Source organism: Diospyros lotus, chromosome 2 (genome assembly GCF_014633365.1).
Source record: "Diospyros lotus cultivar Yz01 chromosome 2, ASM1463336v1, whole genome shotgun sequence".
Taxonomy (NCBI): Eukaryota; Viridiplantae; Streptophyta; class Magnoliopsida; order Ericales; family Ebenaceae; genus Diospyros; species Diospyros lotus.
The window spans coordinates 636,970-661,553 of record NC_068339.1 but is presented as its reverse complement, the minus strand read 5'-3'; the positions used below and the strand labels follow the sequence as shown (position 1 = coordinate 661,553).

Sequence of the window (24,584 nt, the reverse complement as noted above, 5' to 3'; positions counted from 1 at the left end):
CAAATTGAACCATCGGTTCCCACTGGGATATGTAGACACGGAAGGGGACTTCTAAATTTATAATCATTGTCGTCTGACACGTAGCGCAGTAAGTGACACCACGCACACAACTCTAGTAGGCACTGTTCATCGCATATAGAATACTTCATTATCATTTAACCCAAAAATAAAAAATAAAGAAACTTCACAAATTACATACACCACACTAACGCTCAAATAAGTTTAGCTACTGTCGTCTCTTATTATCAGGCTAAATCTTTGGGTTGACACTTTCAAACTATTTCTATTTATGCAATAAATAGATAGATCTAATTTTTTCAATACCCCAAGAGGACCATCCGTCTAACAAGCGAGAAGGCCCTTTTTTGACATCTTCATACCCGCTAATCATCAAATATTCATGCATCATGGCTCCACTATATCGAATATTACCCTGTAAAAGAAGCAAACATTTCTGATGGGTAAATACAGAAACGGCGTCTAAAGAACGAGACTTCATAACTTTGCAAAGATTAAGAGAGTTGAATGGTATTTCTCTTTTTTTTTTTACAAGAATAATATTTTACAATTCGAGGTCGTGGCGTTTCAGTTAACCAAAAAGAAGCCACTCATTGAATCAACTGTCCCAAATAAAAAGTTGGTTTTCATCATCAGAAAATTCCTTCTGGAACATTCATATCACATCCCCCTGATTTCATTGAAAAGCTGCAACCGCTGCTACTTGCACATGCCTTAGAACATTTTCCCAGTGCCGTCGTTCCGTGGGATGGATTCGTGGATTTCCATTTTGCCCCAGCTTCCTACCAGTGGCAATAACTGGTCAGTCTTGTCGAACAAGCCCAGAAGACCACCAGTGTGTATGAAAAGGATCTTCCTTCCCTCCCACTTGCTTGGATACTCGGCCATGTCTTTCACCATTGCATATGCAGCTTTTCCACTAAAACGGAAGAGTAACAGAAACATGTCAAAGATATCAATCATCTAATAGAAATTAAAATTTTATGATGAGTAACTACCCGTTGAATCATACGTAACCAGTAAATCATTCCCATTGACCAACAAAATCAGTAGCCAGCCTCTAAATCACACAGAATTAGATCTTTTGAATTGATTGGCTTAATTAAAATAAAAGATCATTTGACATGAGTAGAACCAAGTTAAGAAGATCTGACATCTGAAAAGCAACATGTCTACTTTTAAAAGATACAATATCAGTACCAAAACTTGAGTATTCCCAAGTTTTTGCATGAACAAGTAATGTCATCCAGTAATTCGAGAGATAATAGTGCATTAGTTAGGCATAAACATTATTAGCACAAATAAGAAATTTGTTACATGTAAATTAAACTGAACATACGATCTGACTACCAAAAAAAACAATGGCTGGACGGTTAAATGACCTTGCTATTTGAATGATACTATAGTGGGAAATAGCAATAGTAAAACAAGTTATCATCACGACTTCGCCACAAGGTCCAGTAAGACTATCAAGAGTTCCCATCCAGGGGTGGGACTCCTGAGCATAACAATATGGAGGAGACTATCAATATAAAGTTATGGAAAGGATGAAAATAAAAGTGACGGTGATGCCTGTAGTGCATTACTGCATTTTGTCAAAAGATCTTGGATGATGAAAGATAGTTCTTGAGTTCTGCTGCCATTTCAAAGTGGTTTCATGCCTCCATCCATCTTAAATAATACCTTGGGCAAGGGGACCCAGATGATATATATTACCTTGTTTGAGGTATACATACCAGGTGCACATAATTCATGAAATACTAAAGTTGGTATACTCTATTTTGCGGGAGACTTTATATGCCTAACTCATGATTCTTCCAAAGCTAGGGTTAGGTTATGTCAGTGCTAGCATTCCACACAAGGTACTTTAAAATACTCATGGTGTGTCAAATTAAGTTTGAATAGTAGATGAGAAAGCCCCTGCAATCAAACTAAAGGGTACGCTAGAGAGCAAAGACATCATCAAACCTGTAAACAGGGTCAAGAACAACTCCAGTGGCTTCAGCGACTACCTTGATGAATTTAAGTTCCTCAGAGGTGCTCATTGCATAACCAAGGCCCTTGGCCTGTGGAAAAACAAATCAACTTTTGACTGTATAATCTCCGGGGCTTATCAGCACTAGAAGGAATTAGGGAATCAAGGACAAGAAACAATGACATAAGATGTTTGTTTACTATGTCAAATGTTGCTAGATGGTATTGTTAGTTTGTCAAGAAAATTTCAATCCTTGGATGATAGTGAAGCTTTCCACTGAGCAAATAATTTTCTTTAACAGAGGTAGACTATAGTGAACAAGTGATAGTAAGGTAACTGGTATAGAACAACACGCTTTTCAACCAAAATGATACTAGCTAATTGAAGAAATTGCTCACGTTTTGAATGTTAATTATATCACGCGAGCTAACACCTGCCTGGAGTCCATCAAGTAAACCTTGAACATACTCGTAGAAGTAATCGGGATCGTAACATATAGAAAATGCATGAACCTAAGAACCAAGTAACTGAAGTTAGTTATCACAGTAAGCAGAGAAAACTAGAGACCAAGAAAAGAGTTTACTTTTGCCTTCAGGTTACTCAGCCATGATCCAATCGCCAAACCAGCAATTGTTCCCCCACTAGCAATCAAACAGAGGAAAATGTAACAGTTTCTTCGTCAGCAAAAATTTTACAGTAATTACCGCAATCAAGATTGAGGACAAACTCTAGAAATGCAAGGCACGGAATCAAGCTTTAAGAAATGGTTTTAGGAAGCTTCAATTTTTTTTAAAAAATTTATGACTAAAATAGCATATTTTTTATGATCGTGGTGTATTTTAGGTTTTTTGCTACTACACACGTTTTCTTAAGTTTGCTGCGCTGAAAGTTAACTTGCCTTGAAGGTGGGTGTTTGTAAGCAACTTGCGACCTTTTTCTTGGTGCAGTGGTTGCATGGCAGCCAAATTACAATTGGCCATTGGATGCAAAACAATGTCTAACCCTTTGTGTTGGAAATGTTGTGTGCATAAGATATAATGAAATGTCTCATTAGTTTCTATGAAGTGGTTGTACTTTCAGCACTCGTCCATTGTGACTGCTTTCGAAGGTATCTCACTGTGAATAGCCTCCTCCTCAATTAAGGCACTGATGATATAGTGCTGTATTAGTTTGCATCGAGTTTAGCCCTTGAAGAAATCAGTGGAGTCCATTATATTTTCAAGCGGCAGATTAGTTAGTTAGGGTTTCCTAACGGTAACTTCTTGTATAGGGGGTATAATTGGTATTGTTATAGCTTTTATATTTCCTTGTATGGTCCGCCCCCACTGTCTATATATAGAGGGCAGGGGGCAGTCGCTTGAGTGATTATATGTGTGATTGTGAATGAGTACATGTGTTGAGAGAAAAGTCTAGAGAAAGATAGTCTTTGTAATCTCAGTTTTCGATTGTACTCGTGAGGAACCGCTTGTAGTACTGATTGTTTCGAGATTGTTAATACGATTGCTCTCAGAGAGGATTAGAGGCTGGACGTAGGATCATCTATCACCTAGATGATCTGAACCACAATATATTGATGGTGTTCTTCTTGTGGTTTGCATTCTTTTCTCTATCATTTAATTCTATTATTGTATTCTGTTTGTGTATCAATTCAATCATGTGGAAGTGTGTGATTCTATTTGGCCAAGATTGAGTGCATTCCAGTGCTCCCAATACAAGAAGTACGACTAAGTCATGGTAAATTTTCTCGTGCACATGTACAAGTTAGACTCGGGAAGTTAGACGCGGGATGGGAGGGGAGGATGGTAGGTTGGTAACTCTGAGTGGTGGTGGTGGCAGTGGTAGCTGCTGGAAGTGAAGGTGGTACTGTGTGATTATGTGAGAGGGGGGACAACTGCAGGCTGGAGGGGGGTGAGCATGAAGGTGGTTGTGGATTATACATGCATATCACACGTACATAAACAACGTGGGTCAACAACTATAGAAGTAATTAGTCCCTTCACCTGAGATCGGAATTTATTACGACAATATAAAAGTAGGGGAGGTCAATATGATTCTAGTTTGGGAAGGAAACTCTCACTTAAAAGTAAAGTGTCCGTACCGTGTCATCCCTCCCTCCCCCCCTCCCTTTTTCTTTTTCCTTGTTTTCTTTTGGAAATTGTCGAGTCTTCACGTCCTGCATGTGTCCCATCTCCAAGTCTGGAATTTTAGACATTCACTTAAACTCACTTTATTACATTCTTCATGTTTCAAACTGGCTTCAAATTTTAGATACACAGTACACAGTCAAATCCGCTCTTCCTTACAAATAAATATTCTATCAAGATGCTTACCCTTTACAATTTGCATGCCTAATTATTGAATACGCACAACTTAAACCAATTGACATATCAAAAAACCTTCAGATGAGAACATTAAAATAAGAATATTCTGAGTATAAAAAAAACTGCATTGAGTAGAAAAAAACCTGCCACATGCTACAACAACATCATCAAAGCGTTCTTTGCTATTCACAACTTGGACCTGATGCTCTATCTCCCTAACTGCTTCTATATAGCCCCTGAAAATAATAGAATCTTCTATAGATACAAACACATAAATGGAGTGCAAGAGACCAAAAGGACTATTGATGGAAATTGTTACGAAATTGGATCGACAACAAATCACAATTAAACCAATTAACCACATATGAACATAGAATCTAACATGAAAAACTCAAATCAGGAAAAATCACGAGCAGAAAAAATAAAATATCACTAACTAAATATTGGTAATACAAAAGTGATATACTTACAACTAATTCCAAAATATTAGACATCTAATTATAGATCTAAAATTATCTATAGATGAACACAGAAAATCATATCCTAATCAGAAGATGATGCATGAAAAGATTACTCCAGATAAGATAAATCTCACATAAAATCAAATTTAACATCATAATCACAGTAAAACTTGAAGTCATAATCATGGTGAAATTAGGAGTTCCAATCTCAGTCAAATTTAAATTTCGGGTCACAATTGTAATAAGCTCCATCTTGACACAAAATTTAAATATGGAATTATTCAAAATTCTTTCTTCCAACAAAATCACAGAGAATTAATCTCTTTATAAATACTAACCAAAACTACACCATAGGAAATACCACCCAAATCCACAAATGGATATCTTCTGCTGCACTTAAAGCATAGCCACATATCAGCATCAACATATCTTTGTTGATTTTAATAACTCCGCATTTATCAATATAAATCCTCATTGATAACTCCACCTTCATTTAAATCCATCCGTCCAAAATTGCACGCATCTTAACTTGTAATAGTGAGAATCAAGATATTCCGATTCAATAATGGAATATCATATTTCAAGGTAGCCAATACGAGGATCAAATAACCTTAAATAATGTAAGCGATCAATAAACAAAATCCCAATAGAAAATAAACCAGAATACCAGATCTGGGCAAAAATATATCTGAATCTAAGTTGGCAAATTAGCTAGTCAGATATGGCCTAATGGGTCAACACTGGACTGACCAAATCTTAAGCGGGTCTGAACATGGTAGGTTGGATCTAACTAGATCTGGATACGGACATGAGTGTGCTAAAACAATGGTCTTCAAATATGGAGAAACCCAATCGGCAATGACAGCTGTGTTGACGGATGATAAGCAGCAAGGAAGACTGATGGTTAACGACAGAGAAGCAAGGTAACGAAGGTTGGCTAATGATTGACGGTGGAAAAAAGAGCAGATCGACAACAAGAAACTCGATAGCGACCGGCAATGTTCCAATCGACAAAGGCACGAATAGCGAAAGGCAAATGACCGATGAGGTGGAGGAAAACGACCGAATCTAAAATGACGGCGAGGGCAAGGGCAATCGATGGTGAAGGCGAGGTCGTTGGCGACGGAGGAGAATGTGGACATGCAGCGACGACAGGGGCTGAACGTATTGGGCAACCTGAAATCAACGGATGCTGATGATGATACAGATCCAATGACTGAGATCTACCAAATGTTGATGGTTTGATCCAACAGCTTTAATACCAATTTGTTACGAAATTGGATTGACAACAAATCACAATCAAACAAATCAACCGCACACGAACACAAAATTTAATGTGAAAAACCCAAATTGAGAAAAATCACGAGCAAAAGAACAAAATATCACTAACTAAATATTGGTAATACAAAAGTGATATAACTGCAACTAATTCCAGAACATTGAACATCTATTTATAGACTTAAAATCATCTATAGATGAACATAAAAAATTATATCCTAATCACAAAATAATAAAACAACAACAACATATCCAGCCTTTATCCCACTATGTGAGGTCGGCTACATGAATTCTAGACTTTCATGTATTTCTGTCTTTTGTCATATCCTCATTTAGATCCATATATTTCATATCAAATTTTAATGTTTCTCCCAAAGTCTTCTTGGGTCTACCTCTACCTCTTTTTGTGACTAATTGTTCCATTTCATCAACTCTCCTCACATGAGCGTCTCTTAGTCTCCTTCTCACATGACCAAACCATCTTAGTCTAGTCTCTCTTATATTCTCCTCGATTGGCACTACTCCTACCTTATTACGAATAACTTCATTTCTAATTTTATCCTTTCTTGTATGTCCGCACATCCATCTTAACATCCTCATCTCCGCTACACTCGTCTTTTGCTCATGCTGATATTTGACTGCCCAATATTTTGAGCCATACAGCAAGACTGGTCTTATAGCTATCCTATAAAATTTTCCTTTCAATTTTAATGGGATTTTACCATCACATAACACCCCCGATGCATTTCTCCATTTTAGCCAACCTGCCTTAATTCTATGTGCGACATCCTCGTGGATTTCTCCATCTTTTTGAATCACTGATCCCAAATATCGAAAATGGTATTTTCTGTGTAAGATTTGGTCTTCTAATTTTATTATAACATCATCCATTCTTGCATTTTTACTAAATTTACATTCCATATATTCTGTTTTCTTTCTACTTAATTTAAATCCCTTAGATTCTAAATTGTTTCTCCACAACTCAAGCTTAGTGTTCACTCATTCTTTTGTTTCATCCACCAACACTATGTCGTCTGCAAATAACATATACCATGGCACATCTGTCCGAATATCTTTAGTGAGTTCATCCATTACTAGGGCAAATAAGTATGAACTTAGTGCAGAACCTTGATGCAGTCCTATTGTAGTTGTAAATGGTTCAGTATCCCCTCCGCATGTTCTAACCCTTGTCTCTACACCATGATACATGTCCTTAAGGGCTTGTATATAGGCTATTTTGACTCATTTCTTCTCTAAAACCCTCCATAATACTTCTCTAGGGACTCTATCATAGGCCTTTTCTAGATCTATAAACACCATATGTAGGTCCTTGTGATGATCTCGATACCTTTCCATTAGACGCCTTAGTAAATATATAGCTTCCATTGTTAACCTACCAGGCATGAAACCAAACTGATTTTCTGACACCTTTGTTTCCTTTCTGAGCCTCTGCTCTATTACTCTCTCCCAGAGTTTCATGGTATGACTCATTAACTTAATTCCTCTATAATTTTCACAGTTTTGAACATCTCATTTGTTCTTGTATATAGGAACCAAAGTATTCTTCCTCCACTCATCTGGCATCTTTTTTTATTTAAGGATGGCGTTAAATAGTTGCGTTAGCCAGAAGATGCCATCTTCTCCCATGCATTTCCATGCTTCTATTGGTATATTATCTGGTTCCACTGCCTTATGATTTTCTATCTTTTTTAATGCTTGCCTTATTTCATTTGAACTTATGCGTCGATAAAATGTGTAGCTCACATTCCCTTCGGAGTTACTAAGATGTCCCAACCTAACTCTTGTGTCACCACCATCATTGAATAATTTTGTGAAATACTCATTCCATCTCTCCTTAATCGCTCCCTCATTTACTAAAACATTTTGATTGTCATCTTTTATGCATTTCACTTGATTTAAATCTCGTGTTTTTCTTTCTCTTGCTTTAGCTAATTTATATATATCCCTTTCTCCATCTTTTGTATCAAGTCGTTTATATAGATTCTCATATGCTTTTGACCTTGCTTCACTAACAGCTCTTTTTGCTGCCTTTTTTACTTCTTTATAGTTTTTTTGATTTTCTTCATTGTTGCATTGATATACCGCCTTATAGCAAGTTTTCTTATTTTTAATTTTCAATTGTATCTCTTCATTCCACCTAATCACAAAATAATGTATGAGAATATTCTTCCAGATTAGATAAATCTCACATAAAATTGAATTTGACGGCATCATAATAATCACAGTGAAATTCAAAGTCATAATCACGGTCAAATTAGGAGTTCCAATCTCAGTTAAATTTGAATTTTGGGTCACAATTGTAACAAAAATCATAAGTTAAAACTTTATTACAAGTAATAATTGAGATTATTTTGGGAAAATTACTTACTGTGGAAAATTACTTCACACAGGATTAAGAATTTTATTATGTTTGTTTCCTACTTCAATTTTACATGCTGCTTGATAGGATTATGCAGTATACGATAACTCTGAGTGTAAGGATTATTCAAGTTATTGGATTCAATTATAGATAGATTATAATTGAATCAGATAGGATTTGATAACTGCTTCCTCTTGATTGGTTCTTTTCTCAATTCATATCTCCAAAATTATGCTCCATAAATTATAAATGGAAAGCACAAGTTGTGATGGTTCTTTCTGGTCTATTTATGCTACATTTTTTCTATTACAAAGCACAAGTTGATGTTACTTCATTTCATTTGGAAACAAAACAATACCTTCAACCTTCTGGTGTTTGTTGACCAGAAAAAGAAAATGAAATCTTTGTAGAATTGAGATGTCACGAATTCCATAAACACTTGAACGATGGCCATGAACATAGCAATTATAGCTTCAATGGCTCTAAAAATTAAAGCAGAATAAAAGATACTGGCAATTTTAGTGAAAGAGAAGCATGCCAATTTGTCCTCGGGAAGAAAACTGTCTTCTAACATTTAACAAAAGACTTTTACAGCTGGACAGGAAAAAGAAGCTACAGGGCACAAAGAGAATATGAAGGTTTATTCTGTTCTCACCAGGTTCCAAGGGAATTTGATCCTCCGACTGGAATGACATATGGCTTTCTCCCTTCCCTTAGCAACTTTTCTTTTAGCAAACTAGTAAGAGACTAAGAATAGAGGCACAAAGAAACTTTGTCATACTTTCTAGAAAAAGCTACCAGTTTCAAAATAACTTACGCTGGTAAAGAGTACAAGCATAAGTTAACTTCAGTTTTGTCTGAACCCAATCCCATATCAATAGCCTAGTGAGGTCTTCAATATAAGCCTAAGAGCTAACTTCCGTTTAGCTGGCACTTTTTCATTAGGACCATGGTTTTACACAGTGGCGGAGCCACATGCAGTGATGGGTGGGCAATTGTGTACCCTAGATTTTTTAAAAAATTATTATATATAATAATTTAGTATTTTTTAATTTTTTTTTTAAATGCCCACCCTGAATTTTTAAAGAAATTTGAATTTTGAATATATTAGTTAATGAAAATAAGGGTGTCGGGTGATTGTCCCTTATTGCCAAAAACCATTGGCCACGATAGTTGGTGGCAATTCCCAGTGCATTTACGCGCATTGGGTTTTGTCAGAAATTTAAGCTTAGATTTATGAAATTTGGCTATTAGATTTTATTGATTTTTTAGATATGTTGGTCAATGAAAATAAGGGTGTCGACTCATTGACTCTGATTGTCAAAAACTATCGGTTATGATGGCCGATGGCGACTACCAGTACTTTTTTTAGTATTGGCTGAAAATTAAAAATAAGATATATAAAAATTTGACCCACTTTTCTTTTGTGTATATTAACCTCTCTTGACCATTTCTTTAACCATGTTTTAATTAAAGGAATTAATTTTTTTTATTTCTTATTACAAATTTGTCATTTACACATTTGAAACTATAGTAGAAAACATATTTTCTATCATGAAATTTGTCAAGATTCGACTACTTAATTGAATTGGAGATCAATGATTGAATGACAATCTGTCATGAAATTTATCAAGACTCGGCTGCGTAATTAAATTGAAGATTAATGATTGTTGGATAAGTTAATTGTGTATATTAAAAAATAGATATTTAATAAAATTGATAATGATGTTATTATGCGATATTATTAAAATATGAAAATATGTCGATTGTATAATTTATTGATATATATATATTTTAATATCATATTATTTTTAATTTTTTTATATTATTTAATTTTAGACAAAATTTAAACTTTAGGGTTTAATTTTTACCTACCATGCCTAAAATTTTTGGCTCCGCCACTAATTTTACACATAGTGAACGAAGAGGGAAAAAAGGCAATAGAAAGGTATTTACCAAGCTCCCAACGTTTACATATTCTTCCACTGAAACAAGACCAATATGTGCTCCAACTAAACGCTCAACTAAGAGACTCCCTGTCAGTCCAGGATCTTTATCCACAAGAATCTGCAGCACATGAAACAAAGCTGAAGTTTCCTCCAAAAAACAAGTTACAGTTTTCCGAAATGGCAAAGAAGTAACCTTCGAGGTGAATAGTATTAGGTAACAATCTAGATTCAAGTACTTGGCAGCAACAGCAGTTGCACGACAATGATTGCTTTGAATGCCTCCTATTGTTATAATGCAATCAGACCCCTGTGCCACGGCATCTGCCAACAAGAATTCCAGCTTCCTGACCTTGTTACTACTCAATTGCATTCCTGAAAGGTCATCACGCTATAATAATAATAATAATAAAAAAAAAGCAATGTTTTCTGTTAGATCAAGCAAGTCTGAAATGCAACAGTACAGCTTATCAAAAAGCACACAACACAAGTAGCACAACGTGTGTTGAAACTAATCACAGTGACCCAAAGAAGCAAGTCCTTAAGGTTGCCAAATGGACACAATCTATTACTTGTGGTAAAGTTTCCTCCAACCAACCTCTGTAAAATAAAATATGAACCAGAACATGTATTGACCAATCATGCAGGATAAACCCAAAATGGACAACCAAACAGACTATATAATAAATCTCCAGAAAAAAGTAGAACATGCCTGATGCTTTAAACTGATGGTAGCTCATAGCCCTGTGAACATTTTTACATTTTCTTTTTATATTCCACATCAGCATTTTATAACTTCCATTTGGGTGATATGAAAGCCATGGACTGTTGGGTTGCTTTAGTGTATTATATGGTTAAAGTATGGTTTTTAGCTCAAAAACTTCTTTTAAGGTCTGCCTTGCAATTTTTGAAAATTATTTTAAAGCTTCGAAATCCCAATGATAGGCTGAAAGATCCATTGCCACATTAAACTAAACTCAATATTCAATCCCTTTGTCCTGTGAAAAGATAATAACTTAAAACATATCAGCAAATAATATTTTGCTCATCTAACATGAACAATTCAACGAGTTCTCAAAAGTTTGCCTTCTAATTCATCTCTTATATCAGAAACAGTGACCTACACGCTCAACAAGAGACAATATAATGGTAAAAGTGCCCCATTCACCTCCTCCTACATAATTATTATCAACCCAAACAATGAGAAGAGAACTCCACTTTCCCTTCCCCTTAATTGTCCAAACAAGAAGTGCGAATATTTTCTTTCCTTTCCTTCCTTCTCTTTCTCTCTTAGACTAACTTCACTTCACTTTCCCTCCCCTCCAACCAAATAAAGTGTTAGCCATTACGCACATTTCACAAGAAACATGCACACGAGGCAAAAGTGTGTTTAGTTGCATTTGCAGTTCACAACAGCCACTCGGTCGGGAAAAAAGCAAGTGGAATGTTTGTACTTTACCTTCAGCCAAACTTGAGTATTCCTCGGCAAATTAGGGAGGTTCCATCTGTGAATTGGAGTAGGAAACTGTTAAAAAATAAAAACAATATAAAATTCAATCCCCATTCGGCAACTACCTATACATAAATGATATATATTGACAGAGTGCGTGTACATGTCCGAAAGAGAAGACGTGAGAAGGAATAGGGTTGAGATGGGAGGCCCAGAAGGGAGGCTCGTAGGGTTTCTTGGCGAGAAAACCACCGCCCAAGGAGGAGTTCCCTGATTGCTGTTGTTCGATCGGAGGTTCCATCTCTGTCGCGACTGGAAAATTGCTCCGATCAGTAGAGTGGAGGGCGCTTTGTGTTTGTCGTTCTGGTTGAATTTGGTCGGAATTCAATTTCAGAGCTGAGGCAATCGGAGGTCGACGGCCGGCTATCAATGGGCTGGCACAGACAACTCTGCTTACAGACGGCCCCCCGATGTTCACGCAGCTCAACATTTAGTTTGGGCTCACCGCGGCACCATCAGGACTTGGATAAGTTCACATAAAGGAAAATAAAATATTAATATTTTATGAAAAAAAAAATGACACTTTAAAAAAATAAGAAAGGAAAATTCCAAAAAATGGATAAATAAAAAAATATAGAGATATTTTTGTAATATAATTTTTAATATAAAAATTTATAAAATATATAGTTGTACAATCAAAAACTAAATACTTTGTGGTTAGAGGAAAAAAATTTGTTCTTCAACTTCGTGGATGAAAACGAATTTTTAATTTAAAATTATAAAAAATGACAAAAATATTTTTTTTATATTTTTTGTTACAAGAAATATTTAAAAAATGTATTTTTAATTTAAAATTATAAAAAATGACAGAAATATTTTTTTATATATTTTTTGTACAAAAAATATTTAAAAAACGTCGAAATGATACCCTCAAAATGTTTCCATGCATCATAATTTATGACTCAATTTCTATGTGAATAAGAAAGTCATTACAACATAATAAGATATAATTAGGTAATTAGGATTTGACATCATAAATAAGTTAAAATAATTTAAGAATCAATTTATTTCACTAAAATAAAATAAATGTCTATTAAGTATCTTTTAAATATTTATGTAGAGTAACAAGTTTTACATCTTATTTCTCTCTCAACTTCCTCTCCTTTATCATAGAGTATTAAGATAAAATAATTATCTTTTATTTCTTTATTAATATGAAGTAATACCTTATTTAAAATTTATTATATTAGACATGGGAAGGTTGCAAGTTGCAAACTTTAAGGTAGTGGCAAGTGATTTGGTAGCTTTCTGACTGCACTCTCACCCTGTAATTAAAACATAATAAGAACAAATCATAATAAAACTTTTATATTTTTTTTATTTTAATGAGAGGTTTATACTCGCCAGTGTACGAGTGCAATTGTAGTCCAAATTTAAATTTATATTTTCTGGATGAATCCAGGTCGTCCACTAAGAGATTTATTTATGGCAAAAGAAAAAGAATGTCACACACACGCACACGCATTTGGACAAATTGGCAACAAGGTTTTTTTATGAGTTTTTTTTAGACAACAGATACTAGAAAATAAAGTAAGGCAGAAATTGAAATAAACATTAAACGTAAAAATATGAATTTGGATAGTGCTTGAGTTAAAACAATTTCAGTACCAACCCGTTGATTCCCAAATTTTAGCATAAAAAATTAGCAACATTAATTTAATTTCAGATATGAGGGTTTGTTATTAAATGCAATTAGAGATGATGATAGTTCTAGGTTAAGCAATCCCCATACATGATATGCGAGATTCTAATTTAAGCAACCACCATAAATCCAATTGCAATTAATACACAAAACAACTAAATTAATCATCTGGGTTTAGGTATGATAGCGTTTCCAGTTCTAGTAACTCTCATACATGGCATGAAAGCTTTAAGTTAGGCTTACGCTCCAATCCAAACCTAGTGATTTTTCAATAATTAATACACACTCATACTGAAATTTAAATTAATGTTACTTATTTAAAGCGCAGCTTTCTTTGGGAATCATTGGCGTTAGACACTGTCCTTGCCTTAACCCAAGATTAGATTTAACTACTCATTTTTATTTGAAAGTTAATTGACAGAAATTTAAATGACGTAATTTAAATAACAGAATTTAAATGACAAGAAATTTAAAGGCATAAACTAACCGGCCATTTAGGCGGTGGATAATTAAATGACAAGAATTAAAATTGCAGAAATTTAAAGGCATAAACTAACCGGCCATTTAGGCGGTGAATAATTAAATGACAAGAATTAAAATTGCAGAAATTTAAAGGCATAAATTAACCGGCCATTTAGGCGGTGAATAATAAAGTAATAATAAATGACATAAGAATTTAAAAGAAGAAAGAAAAAAAGTAAGATTACAAGAGAAAGTACTAAAGAAAATGAGAAAGAACAAGAACAATTCTCAAAGAGAGAATTATAAGGAAACAACTAAACTTTTATTCAAGAATAATAATCACACTTACAAATGCAATCAAGTGATCTATTTATAGGTCACAAGATGCAATACAAACCACACAATTTCAATTATTCAACTAAACATACTTATATCTAATGGGCACTCACACATTTAAAGTTAAATGGATTTTAGCTATAATACACACCTAATATTAAATAGATTTTAGCTAAAATATATACCTAATAAAGCACTCATAAAGTTAAATGGATTTTAGCTATAATATCCACCTAATAGTTAAATGGATTTTAGCTAAAAAACACACCTAATAAAGCTCTCACATAAAAAATAAAAATAGATTTCTATAAATTGGTTTTTAATCTTCATTAGGATTAAAAATAATCCTTGGGCCTTCTCCAAATAATATCTTCCATGGGTTGCTCAAATTGGGCCTTAATTCTTCATGGGCTTGAATTCTTCATGGACTTTAATTTTTCATGGGCTTGATTTCTTCATAGGTTTGATTTTTTCATGGATTTGAATTCTTCATGGACTTTAATTTTTCATGGGCTTGATTTCTTCATGGGTTTGATTTCTTCATGGATTTGAATTCTTCATGGACTTTAAGTCTTCATGGGCTTGAATTTTTCGTGCTTAAAAAAAAATAAAAATAATTTAATGTTATTAATAAATTATATATTATATATATGTATTACACATGGCACATATATATATTAGATTATATTATATATATATATATTACATGCATGCATATAATGATGTATATGTATTATATATAATTTTATATATTATTATTATTATTATTAAATTTTACTTTAAAATTTCATTTCATTCATTTTTCAATTTAAATTTGCATATAACTATAAAATATATATTAATATCTAATTTAAACCATTTTTAAGATCAAAAGAAGGGTATAATTATAACAAAATTTTTATAAAATTAACCACTAATCACTTTCCACGAGCCAAAACTTGTCTAAAGCTAGCTCGACGTATAAGGAAGGTAGGACTTAGTCTCTTCAATATAGTCTTTGATGATCAAATCAATTTTGACATCAAATATGGAACAATGTCAGAGGATGTAATAAAAAACTTATTTGTCTCTTGAAATTCATATTTTTATATAAATGTACTAAGATGCTGATAAAGAGATATGGTCATGCCACATGGATGATCAAGTCTAGGCCGTGAGGGTAATCTTGAGAAGAGGTGATAGAGATCTATGTCCAGATTAAGGTTTGAATCCAATTATTTGGGCTAAGTATTTCTTTGAGTTAAATCTTAATATAAATATAGGGTCTCGGTACTTGTTTATCTTAAATAAAAAATGACACTTTGAGCTTTATTTCAAATGTTTTTCACCCAACTGAAAAGTTTTGAAGAAATTTGAAAACTTAACCCAAAAGGTGAAGTGGTGCCCAAGTTGTTTGATACAAATAAGTACAAGTGTGTAGGGAACCCTAACCCGACAACCCTTAAGTTAGGGAAGTCGAAGTGGAGTCTCTAGAGAAGAGAAAAAGATATACAGAAACATGGTGGAAGCATAATATACATAGATAAGTTGTCAAGTACGGAGTAAACTATACACAATAAAAACCACTAGCTAGTTGCTAGAGTATTACCATACACAACGACAAAAAGAACAAAACAATATCTTCTCGCACCCAAGAACAGTAACCACCCTCCCGAGGGTCTTCGGCTAGGATTGCCCTGTACACACTCTATCATGTCGGATCAGACACTGCACTCGACCTTTATTTTTTCTCTGCCTAGAATGATAGAGAGTAAGAGTGAGTCACAAGACTCAACAAGCATAAGGAAACAAAAAGGCTACAAGGCTAAAGACTACATGCCCGTATTCAACACACAAATCGTGCCATGAACCACCCGACATACCTATGTGTACAAGTACTGACACGTTCCAATCTCGCTCTGATACCAAGACTGTAGGGAACCCCAACCCGGCAACCCTTAAGCTAGGGAAGCTGAGGTGGAGTCCCTAGAAAAGAGAAAAAGATATACAAAAACACAGTGAAAGCATAATATAAATAGATAAGCTGTCAAGTATGGATGAGACTATATATAACAAGAACCACTAATCAGTCGCTAGGATACTATCGTACACAACGACAAAAAGAACAAAACAACATCATCTTGCACCCAAGAACAACAACCACTCTCCTGAGGGTCTTCAGTTGGGATTACCCTGTACATACTCTACCCTGTCGGATCAGACACTACTCTTGACCTTTGTTTTTCCCTTACCTAAAATGATGGAAAGCAAGAGTGAGTCACAAGACTCAACAAACATAAGGAAACAAAAAGGCTACAAAGCTAGAGATTACCTTGCTCGTATTCCACACACAAATCATGCTATGAACCATAACTCATGTTACACAAAAACACATGCAACAATGCACAAATAATGAAGCAAGGGCCCACACATAAGACACATACCGGCACCTAAGGTTCTATATAAACCTGTATGCAGCCATGAATTGGCTAACACATCCCGAGCCAAATGCTTTTGAGCCCAAAGCTCCTACAACAACTGAGCTGAAGCTTATTCGGGACGATCCTCCTGTCACCCGAGCCTATAGACGTACATCCTGCAGATAAATATGTCGTGCACAATAATAACTATGCAATGCATCATATAAGGATGCAAGACTATTGCAGCATTGACGATGATACATAACTTCCATAAGCCACGCATCAAGCCATGTTATGCCCACATAAAAATATGGAAGCCATGTAGATGCTTTCTAACTGCACACTCGCGACACACTAGCATGCTCATGCCCTTGTATATTCAACATATAAACCCCCAAATGCCAACCACCCATAAACATGCAATAGTAAAGTAAAGTTGTAAGCATGAAAATATCACCCCCAATAGCATCTAGGAACCTATCCCTGTATGGTTAGGCATCATTCCACAAAAGAATTATAGGACGATCCAAATCCTATAAAATTAAGCAAGTGTCCAAGGATAAGGATTTTTAAAGTGTAAATCACTGACTGACTAAAAACTAATTAACCAAACAATCAGAGAGTATAAGAACTTGTATGGAAATGAGGAGAACTTGCATAAAATGATAGAGAGCTGGTCAAATGGAAAGAGGATGATAGGAAATTGACTTAAATTTTCGCTTTTAAACCTCTCATAGTACCAGAGTTGTTATCATCTCAGCTCAAGCCTCTTTTTAATAAAATTAAAATTCGAAAGATAAAATAAATATTTAAATTAAATATTATCAAGACTACTTTCTATTTAATTCTAATTAATTTTGCACTTACCTTAACTATGTTGTTCAAATTTCCTACTTAAGCTTGCTGCCTTTCTTCCCGTTCTCAAATTCCTTTCCAGCCCCTTTTTATTTATAAGCTCAAGCAAAAGAAGTGAGTGGCAAAAATGCCATGTGGCTGTGTCAAGTGGTGCAACAACAAGGCTGCATATGGCAATTGTTGCACATGGCAGCAACAATAAGGCCCGTATAGGCCTTGCGTGGCGTGACCAGCGGGTGCATAACGCCTAAAATAACGTTGTTTTGAGCACCTAATGGCTGGAAAAAAATCCAGCCTTTTTCCCCCCACGCTCACTTGGATTCAAACCCATGACCAGCTCCCCCTTGTGTGCGCGTGCATCTACCAAACCTACAAGCTCTTTCACCTATATATGTGCATATTTTATATTTAAGGGAATCTCACTCCCAATTTTCAAAATTACACTTAAATCCCAAAAGTTTTGAATATTTGTCATTACTCCCTCAATCAAAAATGCATGAAATTTTACAATTTTTACCTAGTACCTCAAACCCACAAATTGACATTAAATCATGGATAAACGACTCATTACAAATGGTTTTCTTTAAATCGTTAGAAGAAGAAAGATCCAAGTGTGAAAGAAATATGAGATGGGAGAAAAAAAAGAAAAGAGATAGCATGAGGAGGGGGAAAAAAGTCTCCACTAAGGTGAGTAAAAGAGATTGGAAAACTAAGAAAAACAGGAAAGATCTTCACCTAAGAGGCTCCAATGTGTTCTCCACCCTCAAACTCTTATTTTGTGGTTTTTTCGTGTTGCATGAGAAAATAATTTAAAAAATGGATTTTGTTTGAATTTTCATTTACATCCATGATCTTGTATACTTATATTATTTTACTCTATACCACTTAGGCTAGAGATGATATGATTGAGGACCTTTTAAGAAGTGTTTAAGGGACTAGTTAAGAAAACTCTTGAAAATATGGTGACATTTTTACAAATGGTATGGTGGAGTAGAAACTTGTATTTTTTTTTCATGTACACATTGTATATAAATATTTTATTTTGAGGGGATTTGTCACCTAAAATGTTCATCATTTGAAATATTCAAATATTCCAAGTAAGCCAAGTAGTTCGAATGAAAAGAAAGGTCTTGAAACATATGTTTTGGAAGCTTCATTATTTTGTGTGGCATGTCATGTTTTATGGATGCTATACATGTTTTTATGTAATGCACCAGAAACATGTATAGGTTTTAATTTGGTAATATTGAGTTCATGAAGCATATTAAACCTATTGTGCAAACTAAGTTTTTACTTAAGGCATGTTAATTTATTTTGGTGAAAATGAATGAGTTTTGTGTTCATATATTAAGTTGTAGTGACTTATAAACTTATTTTAAATATTTTTAAAGATTTCGGTTGAACCCCTCAAAAAATCTTTTTTTTCTTTATTTTAAATTCAATATTTTGAAATAAATAAAAAATTTGAATTTCTTAATACAACATATGAACTAAATTAGGTTTTTGTGAAAATAAGTGCACACGTAAAGAATCTGTTTAGATAAACTAAACTAAATACAAGAATTTAGGTAAAAATGTGAGTCTATTAGAGATAAATTTCTTTAAGCGTCGTTTAGGAGAATAATGTCTAATAAATTTTAAAAAATAAGAATAAAAGGTCAAACAAATAAAAGTTTTGCAAAGATATGTAAATTATAAGGGTTAGCAAAGATTCTTATAGAAAATATATATTTTTAAAAAAAATTAAATTATTAGGTGAAAACACACTCATATATACGTGCTTAGTAACTACTTTATGTTATTTTTATTATATTTTCATATTTATATTTTTGAATTAATTTAATTTATATACTTTGACTCATGTCATTTTTTTAATATTAAAATATAAATGTTAAATTGATTAAAAAATAAGACAAAAATGTAATTGAAACAAAACGACGAAAGATTTAAATTAACACCAAAAAAATATAAAAATATAAATATAAATTTGGCCAAAGAAATGGACATAATTTTGATTCATGTAAAGCATTTTACTTGCTTGAGATATCGGTCACCTTTTGGCTATATCTTGTGATATAGACATCTAAAACAACTAAACAACTAAACAACTGCGCTCAAGTAGAAAATCTAGGACTTAACACGTTTACAATGTCATGGCTACTTCTTATGATATATAGGCATCTAAAGCAACTTATTGTCACAGCTTTCATTGGTGATTACACGAAGACAAATTTAAGAAGACTTTTTACAGTAAGCTAAGCCCATAGCTATGCCCACAGAAGAGTTGTTAGACGAGGTAAGGAGACATTCTCGCAGCAGTTTCTTTCCGTAGGATAAAAGTAAGTTCCTGATGGGTGACCGTACCAGGCATGCAAATGAGGCTTAGAGGCCTAGCAGACTCCATAGGTCTTGCCATCAACAATCCTATAACTGGCCATCTCTTTGGGTGCTTTATCAACACTAGGAGTGACATGGTCGGTTTTTGTGGACACATGGGGTGGCAATGCGTCCAACTCCTTCAGGACCTGCTTTATATTGTCCACAAGTCGCTCTGCCAGGCTGTGGCTGAAGTCCTCCCGAATAACAACGCGCAGGACAGCAATGTGTTGGGCATTAGGTGGCATCGTGTATGCTGGAACAATCCATCCAAACCTTCTCATCCTGTCTGATACCATGTATACAGTGTATTTGCTGCTATCTTTAAGAGAGAATGCCACTAATGGCACCCCGATATCCTTGGAAACAATTTCAAACCGTCCTGTCTTCTCAATTCCTTTCTTCAGCACCTTTGCATTATCCATACAGTTCTCCATGATGTCCCTGTAACCCTTGTATACAAGAAAGAATTAAGGGTAAATCAGGCCGAAATAGCAAAGAAATGACGAGGTTAAGCATGCACTACTATGATATTGTATTAGGAAATCAAAATTTGAGAAAAAAAAGCGAGGAAAGAAGTCTAGTTGAACTGGAAAAAAGAAAATACTAATCTAATAGGATTTGTACACAAAACACTTCACTAGAATTTTGCAATAGCATTCTACCAGGAAGATACAATAGCATTTGGAAAGTCTAGTCTCCATTCAGTTTTAGCCAATAGTTTTTAGATTCTGACTCTATTTTTATAATTAAAAGATGTCCAAACATTTTATATTTAAAAAGTCATGTCCTTCTTTTTAAAAGAAATTTAGAAAACATCAAAAATGTTGTTTTCTAATTCATAATATAAAATTAAAAAACTGAATTTCTATTTGTTAATTAGAGATTCAATTATTCAATAAAATACTATACTTAGAAAACAAAAAATGTTTTCTAATACTGAGCACGCCCCTACTGTTCTGGGAGAAAGTGAAACCACCTAAAACTTTCAGAGTTAACCGAAAATAACCAACTTGTTTGACAGCGATAGCTTTTACACCTGTCTTATCCGGAAATGAGTTGACAAGTACGAAGCAAAACCTACTCCCCCCCCCCCCCCCAAGGAATAGCTACATCTGCATTCACCAACATTGGCATTTAAAAAGTAGGAAGATAATCGACATGAGGACCATAAGCTGCCCAATCATTTTATTAGATCTGTATGGAATTCTGTACCATGTTTGTGTCCCTGCTTAATTAATATACCAGACGGCTGAAGTAAGGGCACAATTTTTTTTCCATTTATATTATTTCTTTCCTTTTTACTTGTTTCCTATTTCTTCTTCTTTTTTTCCTATTTAATCATTCCAAAATGATATTGAGCTATGTGGAAGTGAACAAGGTATTTTATCTCGTAATAACTTCTGTATAGGGATATGGTAGACAGACCATAGAGATAGAAAAAAAGACCTTTCCTTGTCATATTTAGAAACTGCCCCATATTCTTTAGAATCTAGGGCATCCGAAGGGACAATTTATGCGTGCTTGCTAATGCAGAGAAAAAATTCTGAAATAGATCATTTTTAAAGAACCACTATGAAGCATAACAACTCTTGGAAAGTGATTGCGTGTTTCTAGACTCCTGATCTTTGCCATTTTATTGAACAAACAATGAAAATGATAGAGATGGCATGCAAAAAGGGTAGATAATCCATTTCACGGAGATGCTATAAGACCCATAAGTTATTAGGAACCGATGAACAGAGGATTACCTCAAAGCCAAGCCTTATGAACTGGTAGTATTGGGCAATTATCTGACTTGATCCTGAAAAAGAAGGAAAAAATTCATCTAAGATTTAATGTACCATGTGACGGAGTAAATTAACTGTCTCTTGACAACAGCCCAAATCAACCCTGCTACATTCATCATAGCAGCACAATTTACACATCTACAAAGAGGATGTTTCTGGGTCCTTTTGATGAATTCTTTAAGGAACAATGACTGTCTGAGTGCCCAATCACAAGCCGATCTTAGACATACAATTGATTCGGATACATGCTAGTGTACGTCTACAGCATGGTTTGACTCAGTCTAAACTATAAATAGTTTTATTTTCATTGATTCCCAACCTCATCTAGTTGTAACAGCATATCCATTTCCCGTCGGTTATAGTTAAATTTCTTTTTCTGATCGTCATATCATTTGTGGCATTTTGCAACCTCGGTTGTTTCAGGGAGCAAAGCAGTGATCAATTCAAACGTCAAGTCCTCAAAATCAATTAAAAAAAATGGCACTTTAGAAAAGTTGCCAAGGCTAACTGAACAGGGAGAAGTGCATAATATAATGATACCTTTAGAGAAGTTGAGAGTAAATGTGGGTTGATCCGATCCAAGATAGTTGATGTGAAAAATAAGGTCTTCTGGCAACTCCTCTTTGCCCCTCCAAACAACCCAGCCAACACCTGCATACACAAGGCCATACTTGTGGCCGCTGACATTGATGCTCTTCACCAATGGCAAACGAAAATCCCACTGTAGATCAGGGTAAAGAAAAGGTGCAATGAACCCTCCACTGGCAGCATCCACATGAATTGGGGTGTCCCACCCAATTTCCTTGTTCTTCTTGGCAATAAGTTCATTAAGGAGCTTTACATCCTCAAACTCTCCAGTCAAGGTAGAGCCCAGGATGGCTGCAACACATATTGTGTTCTCATCCACCAGCTCCACTGCTTTCACAGGATCCATTATATAGTACCCTTCTGTCAATTTCACCTCCTTCAGCTCAACCTCAAAATACCTAGCAAACTTCTCCCAGCAAACCTGTGGATGGGAGCATTCCATTTGTTGAAATACCAAAAACACAAAAAAGTTAACTGAATCATCTGAAAGAAAATACATTAAGCCAAAACATTTAGAATTAGCAAATGAAATAAATTCAATCAGATTGGAATGGTCAATCAATTGGTCTTCCATTAATGTCACTCTTGGCTTTGTCTTTCACCTTTTATCTAAAGGTTCCCGGTGCTTAAACACAGTTGGGTGCACCTCTTCAGAACCCAGATACCCACAAATTGCAAATAGATGCCCAAGCAATTCTTGCAATGGTGGAAGCAATTTAATAACTTTGTTGAATTTCATAGGTTTGTAGCTAATTTTCAAACCGAAAGAAACATCAATGATCAGCCCGTGCAATGCCTACTGTAGGAAAAAAAATGGTATTACAACACAAACCAAGTCAGAACACAGATGTCGAAAACAGAAAAATATAAGTGAAGGCCATCAAAGAATTCACATGAACATGAGAATTTTCATGGTGACCCACCTGCACATTAGCTCCAGTAACAATGTTTGGCTTATCATAAGGCTTGTTTTCTGCTTTCCTCTTCGCCTGCCACTTTCTTTTAAATGCAAGACCTGCCAGCATTATTGCTTCTGATGACCCTACTGTACTCACCCCAATGGCTTTTTCATCTTGTCCAACGGGGGCATGGAAAAGACGGCCTATCATGTTAACGCAACGATTCTGCAGAGATATAACACAGTGTAATTAGAACTCATATCATACTCTAAAACTCAACAACAAACAAAAACCATCAAGGTGGCAGTTCAGACGGTAAAGTTAGGTTGGTTTGGCTGAAGAATCTCTTGTTTGAGCCTTGTAAGCAGCTTTCTTGGGTCTTCTATGGTTTAGTGGTTCCCAGCCATGAGAATCACAGTTTTAATGGTTTGGGACCAATGATCCTATCAAGGAGACCATAGCAGACTTAAGAGTGATGATCAATCAAGGGGTGTCCAGCCTAAATCCCATATAGGCAAACATACAGTCATAATGTCGTGCAATCAATGTTACCTATCCTCTCGAATAGCAATCAAAGAACCTCAATAAGTTCCTATGTTCTTGGGTTTCCCCTTTGTATTCAACAACCAAAAAAACCTCAACAGAAACCATGTAAAATAGGACATGATGGCCTTAAGCATGGTGAATGAGATAGCTAGGGGTTACAGAGAATGTGATCATGGATAAAGATGGATGATGATCTAAGATTCCCTTAATAGAGTAGTAGGAGTCCTGAGGAGGGGTTGCACCTGGAGTTCGGTGGTGACAGGATACTCATCCATGTCGACGTAGTTCTTGTTGAGGGAGGACATGATGAGGTGGTCACACTCCGGCTCCATCCACGTGGTCACGAACGACGCCAGGTTCAGCCTCGGGTTCCCGTCCAGCATCAACTCGTCTTTTATTATCTGGCACGCCGCTTCCTTCGGTATCGGCTGCTCCTGCATCTTGTATCTGTCTCTCACCGGCCATATATATGACGACTTGTTAGAAAGATTCAAACTTTTCCCTTTTTAGCTAACTAAAAGAAAAAACAAAATTCAGCCTTGAAATTTCTGAAGCATAAAGAAGAAGAAGAGAGGAAGAGAGAAAGATAACCTGGGAAGAGAAGCGCGAGCATATCTGGAAGCAAAAGTGGAGCGCAAAAGCTCGGGGGGGTCCGATATGGTAGTTGTAACCACCATTTCTTTGATCTATCAAAGAAAACCAAACTGAATTAATGTAGTGAAATCCTATTTTCTGTAGATCGCCCAGTGGTTTTAGCAGAGAAGCAGTAGAAACGGGGAAATGCAGGCGGCGGCCTGGTTGG

At 35.1% G+C, this 24,584-nt stretch overlaps 2 protein-coding genes across 5 annotated transcripts in view; both read right to left on the bottom strand.

The window, feature by feature from the left end:
- LOC127794448 (glutamate decarboxylase-like) overlaps positions 1-24,584 on the bottom strand; it is a 53,761-nt gene extending 29,177 nt beyond the window's left edge. The window contains exons 1-6 of one of the 4 annotated variants that reach the window (XM_052325531.1): positions 24,374-24,584; positions 24,025-24,229; positions 23,261-23,461; positions 22,290-22,758; positions 21,711-21,763; positions 20,370-20,403 (exon numbers count right to left, since the gene is read on the bottom strand). In XM_052325531.1, coding sequence (XP_052181491.1) covers positions 20,377-20,403; positions 21,711-21,763; positions 22,290-22,758; positions 23,261-23,461; positions 24,025-24,229; positions 24,374-24,459 — 1,041 coding nt within the window. In that variant the 5' untranslated portion in view covers positions 24,460-24,584 and the 3' untranslated portion in view covers positions 20,370-20,376. Of the gene's footprint in view, positions 1-19,683; positions 20,412-21,710; positions 21,764-22,289; positions 22,759-23,260; positions 23,462-24,024; positions 24,230-24,373 lie in introns of those variants that run through there. The other 3 variants (XM_052325528.1, XM_052325530.1, XM_052325529.1) reach the window with 3 other exon arrangements.
- LOC127794450 (putative D-cysteine desulfhydrase 1, mitochondrial) lies at positions 513-12,338 on the bottom strand. Its single transcript, XM_052325532.1, has 10 exons — positions 11,993-12,338; positions 11,839-11,904; positions 10,576-10,770; positions 10,390-10,500; positions 9,089-9,180; positions 4,458-4,550; positions 2,577-2,634; positions 2,392-2,505; positions 1,987-2,084; positions 513-937 (listed from the first exon to the last, which is right to left on the bottom strand). Exons 1-10 carry the CDS (start codon positions 12,317-12,319, stop codon positions 733-735), a joined length of 1,359 nt encoding a protein of 452 aa, XP_052181492.1. The 5' UTR covers positions 12,320-12,338; the 3' UTR covers positions 513-732.

Excerpts from the sequence above, each read along its gene's own strand:
- LOC127794450 (XM_052325532.1), bottom strand. The coding sequence starts at position 12,319 with ATGTTGAGCTGCGTGAACATCGGGGGGCCGTCTGTAAGCAGAGTTGTC. Across the intron at positions 11,905-11,992 it reads ACGTCTTCTCTTTCGGACAT|TTTCCTACTCCAATTCACAG; the intron begins GTACACGCACTC and ends ATTTTTTAACAG. Across the intron at positions 4,551-9,088 it reads TCAAATTCCCTTGGAACCTG|GGGCTATATAGAAGCAGTTA; the intron begins GTGAGAACAGAA and ends TATTATTTTCAG.